Source organism: Eleutherodactylus coqui, chromosome 7 (assembly GCF_035609145.1).
Source record: "Eleutherodactylus coqui strain aEleCoq1 chromosome 7, aEleCoq1.hap1, whole genome shotgun sequence".
NCBI classification, from domain to species: Eukaryota; Metazoa; Chordata; class Amphibia; order Anura; family Eleutherodactylidae; genus Eleutherodactylus; species Eleutherodactylus coqui.
The window spans coordinates 222,834,253-222,856,968 of NC_089843.1; the positions used below are offsets into that span (position 1 = coordinate 222,834,253).

The 22,716-nt window shown below is 46.5% G+C and overlaps 1 protein-coding gene across 1 annotated transcript in view; it reads right to left on the minus strand.

Moving 5' to 3' along the window:
* ATP8B3 (ATPase phospholipid transporting 8B3) overlaps positions 1-22,716 on the minus strand; it is a 198,334-nt gene that overhangs the window by 157,307 nt on the left and 18,311 nt on the right. Inside the window, exon 2 of the mRNA XM_066574488.1 lies at positions 17,351-17,419. Within this exon, the coding sequence (XP_066430585.1) occupies positions 17,351-17,399 (49 nt within the window). The 5' untranslated portion in view covers positions 17,400-17,419. The remainder of the gene's footprint in view (positions 1-17,350; positions 17,420-22,716) is intronic.

Genomic DNA, 22,716 nt, shown 5'->3' on the forward strand with positions numbered 1-22,716 from the left:
CTGGCCAAAAAAGAAACACAATATCAGACACAGAAGGTAATTCAGCTATTAAAGGTTACAAACTAAACACCAGGAACGACTACACAAAGACGAACACTGAAGCCGCCTGCCTCACATTGTGGGGGCCACATCGCGCTGACTACACAGTTTTCATCCATTGAGGCATTAACTCCCCAAGACAACTAAAAGGTGTCCTGCGATATCTGCTACCAAGATGTTAGAAGCAATTCCTTTAAATCCTGGAAGTTGTGAAACTCTTGCCTGTATGTCCTGACCCCATGCCATCTCAGACAGCATTAAACTTTGTGCTACAGTAGATCTTCTTTGGGATTGGACTAGAGGTCAAGATCCGCAGATCTGGATCCACTGTGCCACACATTGGGTATCGCAGTCTTCAGGCTTTAACCCACCAATCAGGGTGTGGGCTTCACTGCAGCATCCCAAGGCTACTACTCTGGAAGTAGCCCAGTAATTAAGCAGCTGGCACTATTATAGACCGAGGTGCAGAATGTGTGAACAGGAGCTCATTCAGTTAATCCGGCTTCGGGCAGGCAGTCCAACTTGAGCACGAGGAACAAGCTAGAGGTTGGGTTACGGAGATGAAGCAGTTGGGTTTGGTGTTTCGTTATGTTATGGTAGTGACTAGAGATGAGCAAGTAGTGCCTTAGCCGAGTATCCTCCCACTCGTGCCTAAAGATTCGGCTGCCGCAGGTGACAGATGAGTTGCGGCGGTGAGCTGGGGGGAGCGAGGGGGAGAGAGGGAGAAAGGGATCTCCCCTCCGTTCCTCCTCGCTCTCCCCCGCCGAATCGTTAGACACGAGCGGGCAAATACTTGACTTAGGCAATACTCGCTTGAGTAGTTAGCCTTAGCAATTATACTCGTCTCTAGTAGTGACAGATGGAGGCAGCACATTTTGACAAGAAAAAAACTTTACTTGATGTACAAAGGTTAGCTGGTTTTCCTCCATAGTAGGGCACTTTATACTTGAAAGTTGCATTGAACATCACATAACTTGATAAAACATTTCTTGTAGCAATCGGGTACATCTCCCTTACAATCCTCCTGGACTCCGGCGTCAGCAAGACATCTGACACTTACTCAAGCCTTCCATAACTTTGCCCAAAACTAGCTTCACTTCCAATAATTTGACCTCTTATGTTTTGTAGGAACCACATCCTTACACCCAGAATGCCCAACATCATAGATCAACAATACTATCGAGGTCTCACATGTAATACTTCTGTAGGGGCCCGAAGTCTATATATCTGGCCCCTCTATAATTGTCATACATGTCACGTCTTCAGTGTGGATGCACTGTGCATATTGTCCTGTCTCCAGTTATGTGTATTGCAAAGCTGCAGCATGTGAGAGGTTAATGTCTGAAGGTGGCTGGGATATGTCTGGAAATTGCATCAAATTATCATGTCACGTGTGTATGCAAGGATATGTATATAAGTGAAGGGTGAGTTTGAAAGGAGTCCAGAGTCCATCTTCTTCAACAATTGAGTGTGGACGGAGAGTGGTGGCCACATGGGAGTACCTTCAACCCTCATGTGGTGAAGAGAATGGAAGCTGAGGAGAGGTATCCTGATGTCCCCATCCCAGGACCCCTACCTTGAGTGAGAGGAAGAAAGCAGTCCAACTTGCAGTGTCCAAGCTACAAAGTACAAGTGAGTGTCAGCGGAGTGTTTCCTTCCCCCGTCCTCCTCTGGAGTTTTCCCTTTCCAGGAGCCGAACCTTACAGATAACTTAGCCTGTAGGTCTGGTGTCATTCTGTGTTCTCCTCCCTGACTTTGCCTAACTGTTATTCCGGCACTGGCGTGTGAAGTTTGCATTACCAGGAGTAAAGTTCCAGTCACTGAGGGAGTAAAGTTCCCAGTGATTGAGGGATTCAACTCTTACCGTGCGTGGACTCTATTATTTCTACTGCCAGAGATTTAATGGTGTGAAGGAACGGTGGCGTCACGAGTGACAACTTCTTCTGTCCACTACACCCATATACAGGTAACCGCTGTCCCAGTGTTGCCTTGAAGAGGCCTAGCAGTGCCTTGGCTCAGGCCATACACCTCTCTCCGAGGACGAGTCTGGTAGAGGCACCGTGACAAGTGCCATCTCTACCCCCGCCATCTCCATAGCGTGGGCCTCGTGTCACGGTCGCTGCAGGATCACCACACTTCCTTCTCTCTCGCTCTACAATGTCTTACTGTGCCATTACATCAGACATGCATCCTATACTCCTCGTTGACTACAATGGATTAAAAGGGTTAGGAATAGGCGTAAACCAATATGGCCTACTGGTGTTTCCGCCCTCTGCTAACCGACCTCATCCTGACATCGCCATCTCAGTGTGTGGCGCCACCATAACTCCCAGCACGCCCGCTGCCTTGTGGTCATATTCGACGCTGATCTCTCCTTTACCCCCTACATCCAATCTCTGGCCCGAACATGTCAGCTGCACCTCAAGAACATTGCAAGAATCCGCTCTTTTCTCACTGTGGACTCGCTATAAACGCTCACTGTCGCCCTCATCCACTCCCGGCTCGATTATTGCAACTCGTTGCTGATCGGCCTCCCCTGCACCAGACTCTACCCTCTCCAATCCATCCTGAAGGCGGCAGCCAGGCTCATCTTCCTGTCCAGCCGCTACTCGGATGCCTCTGCCCTGTGCCGGTCACTGCACTGGCTGCCCGTTACATACAGAATTCAATTTAAACTGACTACCTTCATCCATAAAGCTCTCCACAGCGCCGCATCGCCCTACATTGCTTCCCTAATCTCTTTCCACCACCCAGCCCATCCGCTCCGCTCCGCTCCACTAATGAAATCACATTAAGTGCCCCTTTAATTCGAACCTCTCTCTCCTGCCTTCAAGACTTCTCCAGAGCAGCACCGGTCCTCTGGAACGCGCTACCCCAAACTATCCGGGCAATCACCGACTCAGGCGTGCTCTAAAAAAACTCACCTCTTCAGGGAGGCATGCCACATCCCTGACACTAAACCCCTTTGTACCCACCTGATAACATGCTCCCTGACCTACTGACTGCAATCCCTGATAGCTGCAATCAACCGTGTCCTGCAGTCACACTGATTTAGCCACTAAAAGCCTGACTATTGTCTATTTGTATAGCATCCCTCACTCTAACTATGTGTAAATATATCAGGGGTCAGTACAGAGATCTCTCCCATCATCTATTATACCCAGGACTGTAACAAGGGGGCGCTCTAATAACTATGTATAGATATATCAGGGGTCAGTACAGAGATCTCTCCCATCATCTATTATACCCAGGACTGTAACAAGGGGGCGCTCTAATAACTATGTATAATATATCTGGGGTCAGTACAGAGATCTCTCCCATCATCTATTATACCCAGGACTGTAACAGGGGGGTGCTCTAATAACTATGTATAGATATATCAGGGGTCAGTACAGAGATCTCTCCCATCATCTATTATACCCAGGACTGTAACAAGGGGGCGCTCTAATAACTATGTATAATATATCAGGGGCCAGTACAGAGATCTCTCCCATCATCTATTATACCCAGGACTGTAACAAGGGGGCGCTCTAATAACTATGTATAATATATCAGGGGTCAGTACAGAGATCTCTCCCATCATCTACTATATCCAGGACTGTAACAAGAGGGCACCCTCTAGAGGAGAGAAGGTTTTTACACAACGCAGAAGGGGGTTCTTTACTGTAAGAGCAGTGAGACTATGGAACTCTGTGCTGGAGGACATGGTGATGGTGAACACAATATTACATGTTATATCACTGATTACTCAGAAGGGTCGTTGATCTGGGGATTATTCAGATTACCAGATTGGAGTTGGGAAGGGATTTTTTCCTTAAATGAGGAAAATTGGCATCTTCCTCATTTGTTTTTTTTTGCCTTCCTCTGGATCAACATTGGGTGGGGGGGAGGGGTAATAGGCTAAATTGGATGAACAGATGTCTTTTTTCGGCCTTACATACTATGTGATTTTTAAAACATGGTCAATGCATAAATGTTATATCGTAAGTTTCGTTTGGCTCGGTTTCAGGTAGTTTATGGTTTCTGATGCAACCAGAGGTTGTAAGTCCACAGATCAGGGATCTGCCTCACACAATTACATATTTGTTCTTCTTGCTGATAAATCTCATCTGATAAGGGCCGACACCTTTTGTTATTTTAGGCTCTTAGGAAGCTCCGTGGATTCTACCTTGTTAAACAAGTGCATTAATGTATGAGCTGCGGAGGAAATGATGCATCAATTAGGGAGGCATACATCGTATTTCCCAATCACTTACATAAAGACCATAATCCGTGCCGCCCCAAGACACACAGCTGTCAGACGAGGCTCTAGCTCCTCTCTAACCTCTATTATGTGACCCCCAGCAGAATATGCCACAACACACAGTGGGGATTCCACCACTTTCTGCACCACCTCTGCCTTCCTAACAGGCAGATTGTGACGTGGATTTACAAATGGTTTCATTCTGCTACAGATGCACATTAATATCTGGAGGTAGACGTGTGGATTCTGGTGCCAACGTCCACAGCAGAATATTCTGTTACACATGAAAGCACTCTTACATTCAGAGGGTACAAACCTAAAAATGACAACCCCCCCCCCCCCCCCCGCTATAAGCACTGATTGATTCATAATCTCTATTATTAAGATAGAGTCCGTTTATATTCAAAAGGGGTTAGTAATCTGCGAGACAAAATAATCCGTACTTTGTATACGAGAAAACTGTTCAAGGTGTAACATAATGTGTAGAGATGAGCGAGCATACAGCCTCTCTGGGTCCTCTTAAAGGGGTATCCCTGGACTTTTTAAAATTTTAACAAGTCATCAATAAATTATTGCTGAGGACCCGCCACTCAGATCCCCACCAATCAACTGATTTCTGGGGCTGCTGTCACTGTGGCCAGGAATTAGAAGGCGCCGACCATAGTGCAGAGGCCAGAGTTAGTATTGCAGACACAATTTCCATTGAATTCAACAGGAGCTGCTCTGCAGTACCAACCCAAGCTGCTACACTGTGACCAAACCAAATAACGAACAGCATGTAAGAATGTGTAGCGCTGCAGCCGGGTGAGTCAAGCAACAAGCAGCGTGTGTAGCACTGCTGTATGTGAAGCCAATATTACTGTGCACTAATTGTGCGGCTGAATGGTGTGCTTGGGGGAGCCGCGCAGCAATATAAGTAGTGAAGGGGTCTTGGAGTTCTGCTCGCTTACGAGCTGGGTCATAATTGCAACCTCTGTGACCCCTATTGCTATGCCAGTGCCTGGAGAGATCAGACGCATTTGTGTGGCAAAGCCCTGTCAAATGCCCCTGTATCTGTTGTGGTGCCACGAAATATTCCATCACTACTTACAGTTTGGTGGATCTATGATGCAGTAGGTCCAGAATATCAAGGTGCTAACGACCAATTATCCGTCATTCCGTATGTGCTATGTGAGGTACATGCAGAGCTTGACAACACCTGTGATGTCAGTTACTGGCTTTTAGCTCCGCCCCCTGATCAGAAGATTGGAAAAGGGCAAATGTTGTCCCTATCTTCAAATAAGGAAAGAAGGTGGATCCAGGAAACTACAGGCCTGTGAGCCTGACTTCTACACCAGGAAAGATCATTGAATAAATTATTAAACAGCATGTATGCAAGTACTTGGATGAGAATGGAGTAATTAACCAGAGCAAGCATGGGTTTGTAACAAACAAGTCATGCCAGACTAATCTAATTTCCTTCTATGACAGAATCACCGACTGGGTTGATCAGGGAAATGCGGTGGATATAGTATATCTTGACTTTAGTAAAGCATTGACAAAGTATCTCATACCAGACTTCTTGAAAAAAATGACCAAATCTGGGATTGAGAAGGAAACTGTTAGGTGGATTCACAACTGGCTGAGTGATCGTACTTAAAGAGTGGTCATAAATGGCTGCACATCCAAGTGGAAGAATGTATCAAGTGGGGACCACAAGGCTCTGTCCTAGGCCCAGTGTTGGCCAACATTGTTATAAATGATCTAGATGAGGGAATTGAGGGAAACTGATCAAATTGACAACACAAAGCTAGGAGGGATAGCTAACACTAGGGAAGAGAGAGAGGGAGAGTATTCAAAAAGATCTAGAAAAGCTTGCATAGTCGGTGGCGACTAACAGAATGGTATCTAACAAGGAGAAATGCAAAGTCCTACATCTGAGCAAGAAAAATGAAGAAAACACATACAGAATGGGTGGAATTGGGCTAAGCAGCAGCACATGTGAAAAAGACTTGGGTATACTAATAGATCACAGACTGAACATGAGTCAACAATGTGATGCAGCAGCCAAAAAGGCAAACACAATTCTGGGATGTATTAAGAGAAGCATAGAGTCTAGATCACGTGAGCTCATTATCCCCCTTTACTCTTCATTAGTCAGACCTCATCTGGAATACTGGGTCCAGTTCTGGGCACCCCACTTTAAAAAAAGACATAGAGAAACTGCAGCAAGTTCAGAGAAGAGTTACCAAGATGGTGAGCGGTCTGCAAATCATGTCCTATGAGGAACGGTTAGGCTGGGTTCACACAGGGCGGATTTGCTGCGGTTTTGCCGCGGTTTGCCATTGCATATCCGCACTGCAGCAAAACCGCTGCATTTGCAGTGCAATGCAGCACAAATGTGTTCTCACAGGACGGATTTTTTCCGTACTGCCGCAGTGCGGAAATGCAACTGCGGCGTGGTTTTTCCAGACGCAACTTGTCCATTCTTCTGTCTTTTCCGCAGCGCTTTTTTGTCCATAGACCTCTATGGATGCAGCAAAATCGGCACCAAAATATGCTGCAAAAAGTAAAAAAGCGCTGCGGAAAAAACCGCTTGCAGATTTTTCCGCAAGAAAATCCGCAAGACAAATATAACCTTTGAAGCGGTTTTGCCGCGAAGCAGTTCTTCTGCGGCAAAACCGCAACAGAAAAAACGTGACAAATCCACCCTGTGTGAACCCAACCTTAAAGGATCTGGAAATGTTTAGCTTGCAGAAGAGAAGGCTGAGAGGAGACTTAATAGCGGTCTACAAATATCTGAAGGGCTGTCACAGTGCAGAGGGATCAGCCCTATTCTCATCTGCACAAGGAAAGACTAGAAGCAATGGGATGAAACTGAAAGGGAGGAGACACAGATTAGATATTAGACAGTGAGGGGATCAATGAGTGGAACAGGTTGCCACAGGAGGTGGGCAGTTCTCCTTCAATGGAAGTCTTCAAAGGCTGGACAGACATCTGTCCGGGATGATTTAGTGATCCTGCACTGAGCAGGGGGCTGGACCCGATAACCCTGGAGGTCCCTTCCAACTCTACCTTTCTATGATTCTACATGATGGTGACGTCATCTCAGGTCCTTTATTTTCTTTGTGCACTGAATGAGGGATTATGGGCGGACTACATCCCCCTCAAACCCCTCAGTTGCTATGGATACAGCAGTACTCAGTCTGGAAAATTGTACCTAGTTGTTGCTCACCTGTGTGGAGACTCCAATAAATGACACCTCACAAATTTATACATACATAGCTCGTGTGCTGACAGAACCTTTGACGATGTCACCGTCATGTGATCAGTCACATGGTCTCTGAGCTGACTGAGGGATTATGGGCGGACTACATCCCCCACAAACCCCTGCAGCTTCAGTTGTTATGGATACAGCAGTACTCCGTCTGACAGTTTGTACCTAGTTGTTGCGCACCATAGCAGAGCTGTGTGTGTGTGACGTGCACGTAGCAGAGCTGTGTGTGTGACATGCATGTAGCAGAGCTGTGGGGCACATTGCACCACCAGAAACACTGATACTACAATTTCTACTAGTAACACATATTGCTTTATGGTATAAAGTAAAATCTGGTAAGCCTACTACCCCGGATAATTTTGGACGAGTAAGATAGATGTTTCAAACATGGTTTGTCCCCCTTTCACATGAAATTTTTAAATATTTTGTTAATATGTAACAAGAAGGGTCTATGACGTTTGAGGGGTAATGTTTGGGAAGAGTGACCATTTAAATAACAATAATCCATCCAAACTAAGAAACATGAGGAGCCGTTTACCTAATTGTTTTCTCTGCAGGTTAGACATTGAATGCTTATGTTTTGGAGAAATGGCCTGTGGGCTCCAAGTGGTGGGTGAATTCCTGAGTAGCTTATTGAAAAGTATTTCCAACCATAGGGGAACATCCATCTGCTTGTAGCAACATAATGTGAAATTACTGATATCTGGGGATTAACTTTAAAATTGCTAACCCTGCCAAACTGTTCAAACTCCCAAAGTATCAGGAAGCCCGCGGAGGGGGAATGTACCGCAGCAGACATTCTGGAAAGAGTGACATCCTATATTCAGATGGGTCCGCTGAGTCCTTTGGTGTAATCACATTAGCCGGGGATTCCATGACTACAATGTATACAAACGTGACAAGAGGCATCCCTGCCTTGTTCCATTACAAATCTGGAAGGTTTCAGAGATTTTTAGTCAGGCCGTAGGTTTGTTATAGAACACCATCATCCATTCCCTCATATGTGGACCTAAACCAATTTTCTGAGGGATTGCCTTCAGGAATCCCCCGTACTCCCTTGTCAAAAGGTTTCCTAGCATCCAATGCCAGGAGGCGCAGGAGAGTGCCAGTCCAGAGAGCGCCTGCTATTATGGACGTTGACCTAATGGCCTTATCCCTGGCCTCTCTTTCCAGGTCAAAACCTGCTATTGATCGGGTCTATTATGTAAGACTGCATAGGTGTAGCTATCATTTGGGAAGAAGTATGACATTTCTGTATATTGATGAGTGACATTACCGCATACCGACACGGACACATCTATGTGAGTCTTAGGACCTATAAGGAATAGGGGCCGCCTTGTGAAACCTTAACGGGAAATGACCGCCGCACATGCTTTATGATACCGAAGGGGGGCTTATTCATTGGAGGCAAACATTTGGCCTTTCGATTTTCTTCTAAAACTGGGTGAACATGCTGAGAATACGTGCAGCAATGTACAATATGCTGAGCACAATCATTTCTAGGGACACCCTGTGGACATGAGGTCTTCTGGATCACAACGGTTTAGTGCTATGTTAATATATCAATCGGCATTCGTTAGACATGTCCTTGCTTGGCTTTTCCTTTTTAATTTGACTGTCAGACTACCAGCTCAACGAACACGTAAGACTGCTGAACTGTCTGTTATGTAAAATGATATTACAATGTTTGATGAAGCATTTAGGCGGCCCGCACACGGCGGACCCGGACTCTGCATGCGGGAGCCTGCAACGGAATCCGACGCCGCGTACCTGTGCTCTTTCTTCTTTCTCTGTACTGTGGATGGTCGCGGCGAGCCGCCATCGGACATGCGCAGTACAGATTTGTTTCTTAAACGTTTATTTTACCCACGCCGTCGCTGGGCGATGACGCAGAATCCGCGACCTGTCTGCAATGTTAATTGCAGATGGGCCACGGGTCAGACGGCTTCCATTGACTTGATTTGCATATTACCCAGAGGAGCATGCATGGCCTTTTGAGTCTTCTCACTCACCGTCTATGCGCTCTCCCTAAGGAGAAAAGATAGATATCTGGAGTCAGAAACCCTATATGTGACAAAACCTGAACTCCATACAGCGGTGCACATGGCAAATGCCAAAATGCTGTCCTAAAGCTCGTGTCTTGGGGAGCGCAGCCGCATGACTGAAGAGCTGTTGGCGGCTCTGCAGCCCAAGCTGACACATGGCTGACCCCGCACAATCCCAAGCCAGGCAAGGTTGTGTGTGACAATGGAGCCAACCTGCTGGCAGCCCTTCACCTTGGCAATCTCACACATGTACCGTGCCTCGCCCGTGTGATGAACCCAGTAGTGAATCGCTGTCTAAACAATTACCCAGGTTTATATCCAAAGCTGGGAAAGGTCAGGAAACTACTTGCATTTTCATCATTCACCCCCAGACAGCTCTCGTCTGGTGGCGGTACTACCACCCAACTCTCATCTGTGATGTGCCAACACTGCACACATGTGCCACATTGCATATGCAGAAACTAAGCCAGCAGCAGAGAGCGATCGCAGAGTACCAGAAGATGTATGCAGTTAGCAGACCCTGTAGGGAGTCCTAGATGGAGTCTGCTGATTTACCCTGCTTTGAGGAAGCGACCAAAATGGTCAGTCGTGATGAGACGCTAATCAGTATGACCCTCCCTGTTGTCTGCCTGCTGGAAACGATGTTACAGGGCCTCAAGGATGTGTTGTCGGAAGAGGAGAAGGAAGGGAGACCAATCTCCCAACTATCTGTCCAGTCCAGCGTTACTCAACACCGCAGGCAGGGTGGCTTTGGACAAGAAATGGGGGGAGTCTTCTCCAACATGTTTCTCCACCCATGGGGGAAATATAGAGGAGGAAGAAGAGGATGGAGATAATATAGGACCAGATACAAGAAAGGAGGCTACACAACGTTCCTTCTATCCATCACTAACCACAGCTGATCTACATGGATGGCAGCACCAGCCGGAGGACACTCTTAGGCCTGATCCTAAGGAATGTGGGACATCACCCTTAGGCACCTTGAGGCATACGAGTACCTTTATGTTATGGTCCTTGCAGAAGAACGGTCATATAGTCCACATCAAATCATCAGATCATTACTGAGTGGCCGCCCTCCTTGATCCCCACTACAAGACCAAAATGACAAATCTCATTCCAGCAGTGGAGAGGGATCACAAAATGCAGCAGTATCAGGACAGACTGTTAAGCAGCTTGGCAGAGCTTTTTCCCATGGCCTTGGGGATGCATCCGCAATGAATCGCAGCTCAGCCGCTGATGGGAAATGAGGAGGAACTGCCGCAGCAGCGCCACAACTGGTGGCAGGCAAGGTCTAACAGAGGTGTGGCATCGTTTTTTCAGCCAAGTGTAGCCTGCAGCAACAGCCCATTACTGAGCGGTCACCCTCCTGGATACTCACTACAAGTCCAAAATGACAAATCTCATTCCGGAAGTGGAGAGGGGCCTCAAAATGTTGTGTTTCCAGGACAGGCTGTTAAGCAGTTTGAGCAGAGCATTTCCCCATGGGCGCGTAGATGCATCTGCAATGGATCGCCGCTCTGTGGCTCATGCCACTACTTTTCTGCACTTTCTAAACAGCCTCCACCACTTCTACAGTCTGGCTCCAGTGTTGCCTCTTGTGCTGCTCTCGTTCTCTGTAAACTTGTCCAACTTGTCCTATTAGCTGTTCCCCATTTGCAAGTTCCTGGCTGCTACATTTTCCATACATATCCAGGAGTTTGGGTACGGCCTGGTCTCCACTGAAGTATAGGGAAGAGGCGGTGGGATTGATGGATCTCAATTCACCCGACAGGTGAGGATTCCACAGATGCCATATCTTCTAAAAGGGGAGTTCACACAACAGCCGCAGCGTGGATGAAGAGTGCACCATCAGCTTCATCACAAAGCAGCAGTGTTCGCTCTGATTTAGGCCTCGTGCACACCAGCATGGTCGGCAGGCAGAATAGGGGTGTGGAAAAAATGGTGTCTTTTAGAAGCAATGGTTTCCTATAGAAGCGTTCAGTTGAATTAATTTTATTCACAAAATACACTTGCACCTTCCAAAGATGGGACACGGGTGGCTACAACGCCCACATCTGAGGGCCGGGCTGTGTGATAAGATAGCACCTGACCTATCTTCGTGCGAGCTGCGCAGGAGTTCAGCTGTGTCCAACGCTCCGAAAAGACGATGACAAGTCATTAGGAGGATTTCTGCCGACTGAGGGAATTCCCAACAGCAGCGGCGCTGCTACACCCAGAAGCACATGTTAAATGTCCCGCTGTAAACTCTATTTAGACCCCGCGGGTTCTGTTCATCTCCCCAGGACTTCCCCTCATACCCACAGGGACTAAAAGGAGGTTACAGTGGGATATTTTAATGTGCCCTTGGGCAGCAAGCTTTAAATGTGCCGCTGTAAGCAGCTGGGAATTTCTCCAGCCCCGCTGATGTGAAGAAGCACATTGAAATCAATGGCTTCTATTCACGGCTTATTGCACATGCAGATTTTGCACGGGTAATGTGTTCACATGAATAAGCCCCAAATAAGCCAATATTAATATAGACCCCTTTATTTACTTACCAATCCTCAGTCCCAGGTGGTCTTCACCTCCAGATGCCACTGCTGTCAGGGGGGGTGAAGCTATGGCAGCTGATTGTGTGCATCACTGCACACAGTCCTGACGTAGTCCAATATTAGGACCCTGTGTGAGACATCCAGAAGTGAAGACCACCAGGGAGTGAGGAGCAGTCAGTCAAACAGGCTATTCACTCAAATCTTCCCTTGAGTTTATAGGCCCCATAAAGCTGCTGAGAAATAGCGCAGGATATGGTTTCCATATGCGTGTGCCGCAGAAATGTGACTAAGGCCTTATGCACACGACCGTATATACACAGCTATGTAGCTGCCTCCAAAAATCGTGTCCATCTGAAGCATTGGATTCCAATGTATTCATTCAGATGAGCATTTTTTTTTACCACATAAAAAATTCGCGCCAGCAAAAATAAAATATTGGCACCCGTTTTCGGTCACCTATTTTATATGCTGTGTCCAAAGATAGGTATGAGATCGAAAAACGCGGCCGGGCGCTCTGCCACACTGTGGTAAATTGGCAGCTCTTATTGCGTGCTGCCCGTGGAGTCAGGCAGGGTAAAATTATGATCCTCAGTGGTGCGCTACCTGCGGGGTCAGGTAGGCGAAGACGTTGTTTCGTTGTGACGCTAGTCCACGTATGGGCAGGGACCCATTCCAAACAAAATAATAAATACAAAAAGTGGGAGAAATAAATATAACAGGGGTAGCACCTTTTTTGATTTCTGGAGCACATAGTGTGGTACCTCAGTAGGGTGTTAAGTTGGTGAGAAGGGACTCCAGGAGTCGGGTTGTAATGTAAACCAAAAACAGATTTATTTTCAGAGAGAAAAGGAGATTTCCAGTAGACTTGTTTCATATAGTTTGCATTAGATAACTTGGAAATAAACTATTACATTTGCAGGCATTGATTACTTCTGCACTTTTCTCAGGGGATTGATATCAGATATTACAATTGTACTCTATGCTTTTCCTTCGAGCTGTTCTCCCTGGCTGCACCTATGTATGGTTGACTTAGTTTTCTTTATTTCCTTATCTCCTTTTCCGTCTATTTAGTTGAGAGAAAAGGGAGAGAAAAGGAAGAAGGAGACCTAACAGTTCTTGCTCTTGGGTACTCATACTTAAAGGGGTTGTCCCGCGCCGAAACGGGGTTTTTTTTTTTCAACAGCCCCCCCGTTCGGCGCGAGACAAACCCGATGCAGGGACCTAAAAAAAAAATCTGCACAGCGCTTACCTGAATCCCCGCGCTCCGGTGACTTCTTACTTACCGGTTGAAGATGGCCACCGGGATCTTCTCCCTCGGTGGACCGCAGGGCTTCTGTGCGGTCCATTGCCGATTCCAGCCTCCTGATTGGCTGGAATCGGCACGTGACGGGGCGGAGCTACCAGGAGCCGCTCTCAGGCACGAGCGGCCCCATTGAGAAAAGAAGAAGACCCGGACTGCGCAAGCGTGTCTAATCTGGCGATTAGACGCTGAAAATTAGACAGAACCATGGAGACGAGGACGCCAGCAACGGAACAGGTAAGTGAATAACTTCTGTATGGCTCATAATTAATGCGCAATGTACATTACAAAGTGCATTAATATGGCCATACAGAAGTGTATACCCCCACTTGCTTTCGCGGGACAACCCCTTTAAGATGTTCTTCCTTCCTACCGCACTGGCTGCTCTGCGATGACCTAGCAGAGGCTTCTCCTTGTTCTTCCCCTGTCTCTCTTAGGCCTTTCCTCTCACTTGGACCTAGAAGATTGAATCTAGCTCCAACCCCTCTACCTTATATCTCCTTCTGCACATCCAACCCGTGTGATGGGCTTATCCTCCAATCACAGGGTCACTGCTATCCAGTCTCTGAACTAGCTAGGGGTGATTGACAGGCAAACTGATGCAGAGTGGGGTTGCAGAAACACACAAATCCAGTGCACAACAGTACAGTTATCACATGATTTAACCATGACATAACCACAAAAGTGCTGTATTACCCAACTCTGGGGTACTGCAGGAAAAAACACATACAGTCATGTGAAAGAGCCTTTAAAGCTCCTAGGACCTAATGCAGAATCTGCTAAAGTATCCTCATCTACCATGTGCCACTTAAAATACTCGGGGCTTCTCATGTAGCAGAGGGACTCACAACCTGAGAATATGAACATACTTGAATGCAGCGTTCACATTTACCCTACACAGCTAGTAATACTACTGATCTATACTGTCTGTATGCTCTACTTATATTGTGGGGAACAATGTATGAGAACAGGTTGGACTGTAGTTTGACGTCATTTATTTCAGTAGGAGATTACTTGGCTTGGAAACGCTGAACACTTTGATCTAGAGCAATGATAGTGCAAATATAGATAAATCGCTGCATGAATTAAACGTTACACAACTTTTGGTATGCTTTTATCTTTCAATTCTATGTGCTCTTCAAGCTATTAGTTTGCTGACTACATACGTAGTCCTGCAATCAGCTGAGAAGGGTGTACAACTGCATCCAGTCCAGGCAATGCTCGAAATACTCTGGCCTCCAGTCTGATACATTGTTGCAAAGTACCAAACAGATTGCTGAGTAGAGTGCGCCGTGCTCTGATTATTGCCTCTGATATATTACCGGCTTGCGAACAACAATGAACTTAAACACTTGGGAGATACTTTTATATTGTCTAGTAATGTAAGATGTGATAGCTGCATATACAGCATTAGGAATCTTTGGATGGCGTCGCCTCTGTCATGTGGAGACGGGCTCAGATTGCCAGGGAAAATCCCTTGAATCATTTTTTGATGTGGTTAGCTCCCAGAGCATTGTCCGGACTGCATATAATTGTATCCATTTCTCATTACATTAATGTACAATATAATGTATTGAAAAACCTAAAATGTTTACGTGGTAGGAATAGGAGAAAAAACGCAATTGCCCATTCACATGATGGGGAGCTGCGTGTCACTGAAAATGAGTGCTGCTGCTCCGAGAGGGAGAGAGATGAAGTGAAGCCCCACAGGGCTTTCCTTTATTGCTGGGGACTCTCTTTATCTCAGCGGGGATTGAGGGTTTTCCCAGCAGCTGGAGAAACTATTCTGTAGCGGGGAGAGACTGAGATGAAGGGAGTTCCCAGGGAACCCCCTTTATCGCAGTGGGCCCTCTTTGTCTAAGCGCAATATCAGCATTCCCCTGCAGGAGGGAATAATGGATTCCCCAGCAGCGGGCAGAGAAGGAATTCCCCTGCAGGGGAGAACAAGGGAATCACCGTAGCAGGGAGAGAGAGGGGGTGGGGCTACAGGGCTTCCCCTGAGAGTAGGTGGTGATAGGGAGGGTCTAGAGGGAATCACCCTCTAGCCCCGCCCACCCTCTCCTGGCTATGGTGGAATCCTTGGGAGAACCACTTAGCACGGCTCTCTCTCTCTCTCTAGCCCTGCCCTCTCTCTCACCATATCCACAGGGAGAAAGGAATTCTCCAGCAGGGAAGCTAGATGGATATCCCCCATAGCCATGTAGCCCCGCCTCCTCTCTCTCCCCGCTATGGGGATTCCCTCGTTCTCCTCTGCAGGAGAATTTTTTTTCTCCCTGTTGCTTGGAATCCCTTATTCTCCCCTGCAGGGGAATGCCGGTATTACGCTGATATGAAAGGGGTTCCCCGGGGACTCCCTTCTTTTCCCTTTCTCTCTCCCCGCTGTGGGGAAATTCCTCCAGCCCCATGGAGATGAAGGGAACTCCCAGAGAATCCCCATCATCCCCACAGGGACTAACAGGAGCTTACAGCGGGGACATCCAAAATGTGCTTCTGTGTTCAGCAGTGTGGCAGCACTCCTTCCCTTCTTATTCCCATTGTTTAGAAATTAAACTAAACAATGGGAATGTTTACCTAATCAACCTCTACAGGGGCTAAGGAAACTCCTGTGCATTGGGCACCAATGATAGGGTATGGCCTATGTTTTCATGCAGCACGGACTTTAGATTTTTACGTGTGTAGGTCTCCATGTGAATGAGGCCTCCACCACTTGCATCCCAGTGAAATAATACTCCGTGGAACCAGCCTGGAAATCCAAGAAACCCACAAGTGCAGCAGAAATATACACCCGCTGCAATGGAGGTGGTGGTAAATACTCTGGTAGAATAGAAGACACAAGTATTATAGAGGATGCCTTTCTTAGCTTTAGCTTTGCAAGTTTTTGGGGTTAGAGGTCACTTCATGAGGTACACCGAGAGAAACATAAAATATTAAATAGATTAAATGTGTGATAAAAAAACCTTAAACGATAGCTCATGCTCCGGAGTTGAAAAGAAACAATTTTCCTCTGTGTATTGCAGCTAATTCTATGTGGTGCAGCCACCTGTCTGATACCGTCCTGAGGGTACATGCAAATGGACATTTAAAAAGTTGCGCCTGAGATTGTTGGGCACAATTCAGATCAGACAGCACATGGACATCCATAAACGGGTGCTCTTTCTTATTTTCAGACCAATTTTTTGGGGGGTCCAAAAATCAGATGGAAGTAATATCTGTGTGCCTGTACTGTGATGCTAAGATGTTCTTACTCTCAGTTTCAAATCTATCCCATGATGCATCAGCATAGCATTACCTAGAGGATAAACCATTCTGTCTGTTGGCTGGTGGGGTGGGGGTGCAGTTTAATTTCATTACCTTCTATATTCACCTAAATCAGCTTCAGCCCATAAATATACTGAACGTAGAATGAGCTGTGATCTCCTCTATTACAGCTGTGTGACAGGAGCTGTGTGATTATTAACAGTAACTGTGATAGAAGTGCCTGTGTCTCCCACTTGGCAGTTTCTGTTGCAGGATTCATACAACAGCATCATCCAGAATGTGAAATTGACTAGTTTCAGACAGCATAACCCCAAATAAATCTGAGCTGGTCAGAACTGAGATCACATGACCCTGTGAGGAGAAGGAAGCCGGATAGAAAGGGATAACTAACCAATGTAACACTATCTCACATATATACGGGGGGAGCAGCTACAGCATGAATGAAAAATAAAATGACCAGAGTGGCCCTTCTGAGCCCCATTCACTTGCATTGTACTCTACTTGTTGCAGACGTTTAGGTTACAGCCCACAACCAAAATTATGCAACAAAGTTGCATTTTACAAGGTAATTCATTCAGTTATGAAGGTTTTTTGATTGGCTGACGAGGACGGCACACTGCATATGTCATATGTAAGGGAGCAGGATGTGGTATGTACTGTATGTGATATACACGTCACCTGATTGATCGCCAGTTCCACTTATTTCCCTTTTCTGGTTTTGGCTCATCTTTCACATGTCAAAGGAATCTAAAATAGATAGTAGAAAGTTTGACATTAAGTACCTTAAATACTTAAAATACAGATGCATGTCATGAAATTCAATATTAGGGTTTTCCAGTTCACCAGCAGGGGGCTACCATCCAGGAGCTCTGCTAATTTGCTGGGCCAGCTGTCACCCAGTGCAGAGCAGAAAGCAGATAGCTCCATACATTCTGCAGTGGCCTGGCATGGTACTGCAGATACAGCTCCCATTGCAGTGAATGGTCTGGTGAACAGCTACAGACCTCTGCTGATCAACTATTGATCAGTGGATTGGTCAGTTTTGAGGAGCTGGAAAAGCCCTTTCGGTTTTTTCTTCTTTTCCTGTAATTCATCAGCTCAAGTATAGGTGAACACAGACTCCCTCCATACGGCAGCGGCGACTCTTCTGTATACTTGTGGAATGTACCAGAAATATCCCAGATTCCTGGCAGAGTGTGCAAGTCTACCATAAAGTGTTGCTGGCAATCACTGGAGGGATTGATGCCTACAGTATGAATTTATATTGCTGGAAGCTACAGATGTTATAATTTACACCAGTGGACTGATTATAAGGGGTAACTGTTCACACTGTATCGATGGGCAGTGTACCATTACTGCTTAGTGTGGCCTTTGGCTGTAGTTCTAGTGTTTGTAACCTGAACTTTATGTGCCATGCCACAACTTAAGTCTACTGAAGGCTCCACTGACACGGGGCAGTGCGGTTGCAGTAAAAAAAACACCAAAAAGTGTATTGGTGAACAATGTGTGTTTGTAGTAAAATGTGGCAAACAGTGAATTCAGTTTTGCAAATGCACTTTTTGGTGCAACTGAACTGCCCCGTGTGACGGGAGCCCAGAAGTATCATAAACATGTCATTCTTTGTATATTATGTAGTTTTATGGGTTTTGTATTAACCCTTCAGGCTGGCTCCACACGGGCAATCATGATGCGATCGGCAAAATCGCATCTCTATTTTCTGCAATTTATGGACATCAGTGATGCTTTTTTTGGAGAAGGGACATGTTATTTGTATAGCCCCAACTTAAGGTGCGTTTAAACACAAAGATGATCGCTCAAAACATAGCTTTTGAGCGATCATTTTGCATAAACTTCTAATTGGTACTAATGCCTATTAGTACCAATTAGTAGCCCGTAAGCCACTGGGAGCTGTATTTATTCTGAGGACCGCCCGTTGTTCTCTGAATAAATTCCGTTTGTTCTGCCGGCGGGGCTGACAGCTGAGACAATGCAATCAGCTGTTACCAGCGGGCCCCCGGCAGAGCACAGCCTGCGGTCTGTCTTATCAGCTGTTCTGCTGAACAACGGATTTCAAGCTGAACTGCATTCCGTTGTTCAGCAGAAAACTGATGGCTTTTGAGCAATATCGTTGTGTCTAAATGGGCCTTTTTTCCATAGCACTTTCAGGTAATTTGTATATTACTTCCCCCGTAGGAAGCTGGGTACTAATTTTACCAACCTCGGAAAGATGGAAGGCTGAGTTCAACCTTGAGCCGGCTAGTGGAGCCATACGGGGATTGAATCTGTAACCTTCAGGATTGCATTCTGCTGCCTTACCACACTGCGCCACATGGGTAATCTCACATCATGTCACTACCGTCTGCGATAAAATCGTGCAACATATTTGCGCAATTTTTTTATCTCATAAGTCGATGGGACTTTGTAATGTTGAAATTGCATCGCAACGCACGTTTGTAGTATTGTGATGCGATAAAAAGAAGCCTCCATAGGAACACATAGGAGATAAAAAAGAGCACATCGCAGGCAGATAGAGCAGGTCGTGATTGTTTTATCCCCTCAACATGGCATTAGTGAAAACATCGCAGACGGGAAGGAAACCCTCGTACATCAGGGGTTTCATATTCTGCTTTATTACTGACTATCACAGCAGGTGAAAATCACGCGATTTTCTCGCCCATGTGGAGTCAGCCTTAAGGACCAAGCACTGTAAATGTACGGCGCTTGGTCCTGGGCTTTAATATTGACCAATAGCAGAAGTATGGTATGGGATTAGGCTCCTGCAATGTAGCAGGAGAAGGTTGGGTGTTCGGCTGTTATTCACAATCGAGGTCCAGGAGTAGAAGGGAAATACGTTTTTTAACTGCTTCTGCCTTCTACTTTCCAGGCTACATAGCGCTCAATGAGCTCTATGTAGTGCAGAAAGAAAGTGGAAGTGTTACTTCCGCTATTAGACCCAACGATCACATGATTGCCGGATTTCCCCTGTCACAGCAGAGCTGCAGGGTCTTAGCCAACCCAGATCAAGCAAACCCAGCTCTATCAGTGACCACTGTCAGTACAGGGGAATGTTTGCCATTGTAACTGGGGCTCTTATGGATAAAGTGTGAAATTAAAAAAAGCATGTGAATGACCCCCAGAGCTCTTATATGATGTCATGGGGGACAGAGATGTTAAAAAAAAAATACTTACAAAAAGAAAATAAAAAATATATACATAAAAAGAAAATGACCCACCCCCACCGACGCCAACCAAAACCGTCGCCGTATGCCCCCTGTAATCCAAAACCATACATGTTATATATCAAAACGTCCAAAACACAATGAGGAACCCGTTCACAAGCCATGAAGATTCGCCTCTCCCCACTCACTCCCTGCCTCCAGCTCCGATCTCTGCGTTTGTTCACAGCCTGCTGTGACATCCTGTAAACCTGCTACTGCAACCAGTGACACAGCTCAGGGATCATTGGCTGCAGCAGCTCTTTTGCAGACATCACAGGCTGCAATGATAATGTCAGCAGTGAAACCAGATTTGGCGGTGGGGACAAGAGGGGAGAGGAGAGTATCCGCTGCTTTATCATCTTACACCTGGGGGACCAGGTGAGAGGCACATTATATAATTCATACAGTCCCCTTTAACAAACAAAGTAAGACTAAACATATAGTATTAGACCTCTAAACAATTTGAACAGTAGGAGTGAGAGTCTCGTTTGTAAAAGCTCACGATCTATGATGGAAATAGGGGTGACACATGATGTAGCAGTGCTTGTTATGTACAATGGTCCACCAATCTTTCAGATCAGTAGTGTAGTGGCCCAGAGTTGGGGTACTTCTAAGTGGTGCTTGCCTACCTCAGTTGTATTGTCTTTGCTCAGAGACCGTATCCCGTATTGAGAAGTTGGCGGATGGTATCACACACTCCCCTACTTAACTACATGTTGGAGAGAAGGGACTGACTCCATTATTTTAGTTCGGAGGACAAGTTCCACGCAAGCAATTGCACTGCAAGAATACTACAAGAGAAGCAAGTTCAGGGATGTAGCGAGTGGTGAATGAGGAATAATTGTTTTCCCTTCCATGTCCAGAGTGTTCTCTCAAGAGTTCTACCATCAGATAACGGAGACTGATGATGACTGTACTACGGGATAAGACTTTTAAGTACCTAAGACTGTCTGTCATAACACTGTTGGACCTTCACTGCAGGCCGGAAAATACCGCTAGCAAAATGGACTCCCAAGATGGCATCGAGACGGAACCCCCCCCTTCTCCCAAGAAAAGCTCACTAAACCTTCCCGTCAAGAAAAACCCACCAGTGGTGAGAGAAAACTACGGGGGTGGAAATCCTCCATTGTGGAGCAGAAGGAGGGAGGCGCCAGGAGCTGCCCGGAGGCGGAGTCAGTGACAAGCGCTACAGTTCTAAACCAGTGTCCTCAGAACAGGGAGGAAGAGTGTGACCGTGAGAGCACTAGGGACTTTAAGCTGGACTCTGCTACAATGGCATTACAGGGAAAGTGCCTGCTGGATATCCCCCTGCCCCACCCCAATGGTACTTTGGGAATGAAAAAGAAGTGCAAGAACTGATGCCTTTCATTCAACTATTGTCTAGAGATCCAGCTGACCCGAGTTCCACTGGTGAGGGAACTAGGACTGATCTGGAGTCTGTACTAGTTAATGTTGCTATTTCCAGCCGGGACAAAAGGTTGCGCCGTCTGGCCCTCAAATGTGCCCTGAGACTTGACCCATCCCCGACTGAGAGGAAGGGATGGCCCTCTTGTCTAGAGCCGTTTATAGCCCCAGCTACTGATGTGGGGACAGAGGAGGAATAGACGGAGGCTGCTGCTCCTGCCCCAGAGGTGTGGGGTGGAGGAATCACCCAACATGGGGAGCCAGAGACGTCTTCCTTATATTACCCCTACGGGAGCAATACTATTGCATTATTCCTTGGTGAGGTTGGTGCACCGGGACAATGTGGAAGCCTGACAGGCTGTGCCAGAGCACCTGCAACAGTTTGTCATCGAGAACGGGGACAGTAACTTCTGCTTTGTTTTCCGGGATGATTAGAACAAGGAAAAGAGAGGCCCACCATATGTTACCGCCCCAGCTGAGCAGTCAGGGGGGAGAGATGCTTTTGTACTAGGACTGCCTCAGGGTTGGCGACAGGTTTACCCGAGTTTGGACCCAGGACTGGTGGCAGAGGAAGAAAACTGCGCTGAAGAGGACCAGGAGATGAGAGAGCTAATGTGTTCTAGTCCCTCTCTATGTTCTTCCATTGGGATTCAGTCGTGGAGAACCGATATGACACCCATGGGTTTCTCCACAGAGACGGAGGAACCCACCTGTCCACTAGAATCTCAAGGACTAAGGGACTATTAGAAAAACTTTGTTATGTAGCGGAGATAAGACTTACAAAGTTTGACAATGGACTTTATAAGTCAGAGTTTGAGTTGGACTTTAAGCACTGTTGAAGTAGGTCTTCCCTGTTTCATGCGTATTGCACTGTTGGAATAATATGTTTGCAATAATCTAAACGTGGTAAATGTATTGAGTGCCTTACTAATGGTTTAGTGATGCTGTGGTGATGGTGGTTTGTTGTGGAGTGCACCGGAGTTAACGTGTTTTGTGAATGAGTGTCTAGACTGGAGAAAGGTAAACTAGTTAATGCGTAGTAGAGGAGGTTCCCGATAAGAGACAACATCCTTCCCAAGTGGTTATCAGTAGATCTCCAGGGTCTGCTTGTGTCTTCCTGGGAGATTCCTCTCTTGAGAGCACATCCCCATTTCAGTCTACAGTGCTCTAATTTTAGTCTCGGCTGGGGGCGATGATAAGGTTTCCACTGCCCACACCGAGAATGGGGGAGTAAAGGTCATTCCACTTCCACCCATATACCAGTTACCTAATCAGGCACCCTTTTTCTATCTCAGTGTCAGTAGTGGTGTGCCATTTAGTCTGGGGCTTTGGAGAGAAGAGTTATGTAAGGGCCCCATACTGTATGCTAATGTATCCCGGGTTCCACTTGGCTCAGCAATAAATAAATAAAGGGAAAAAAAA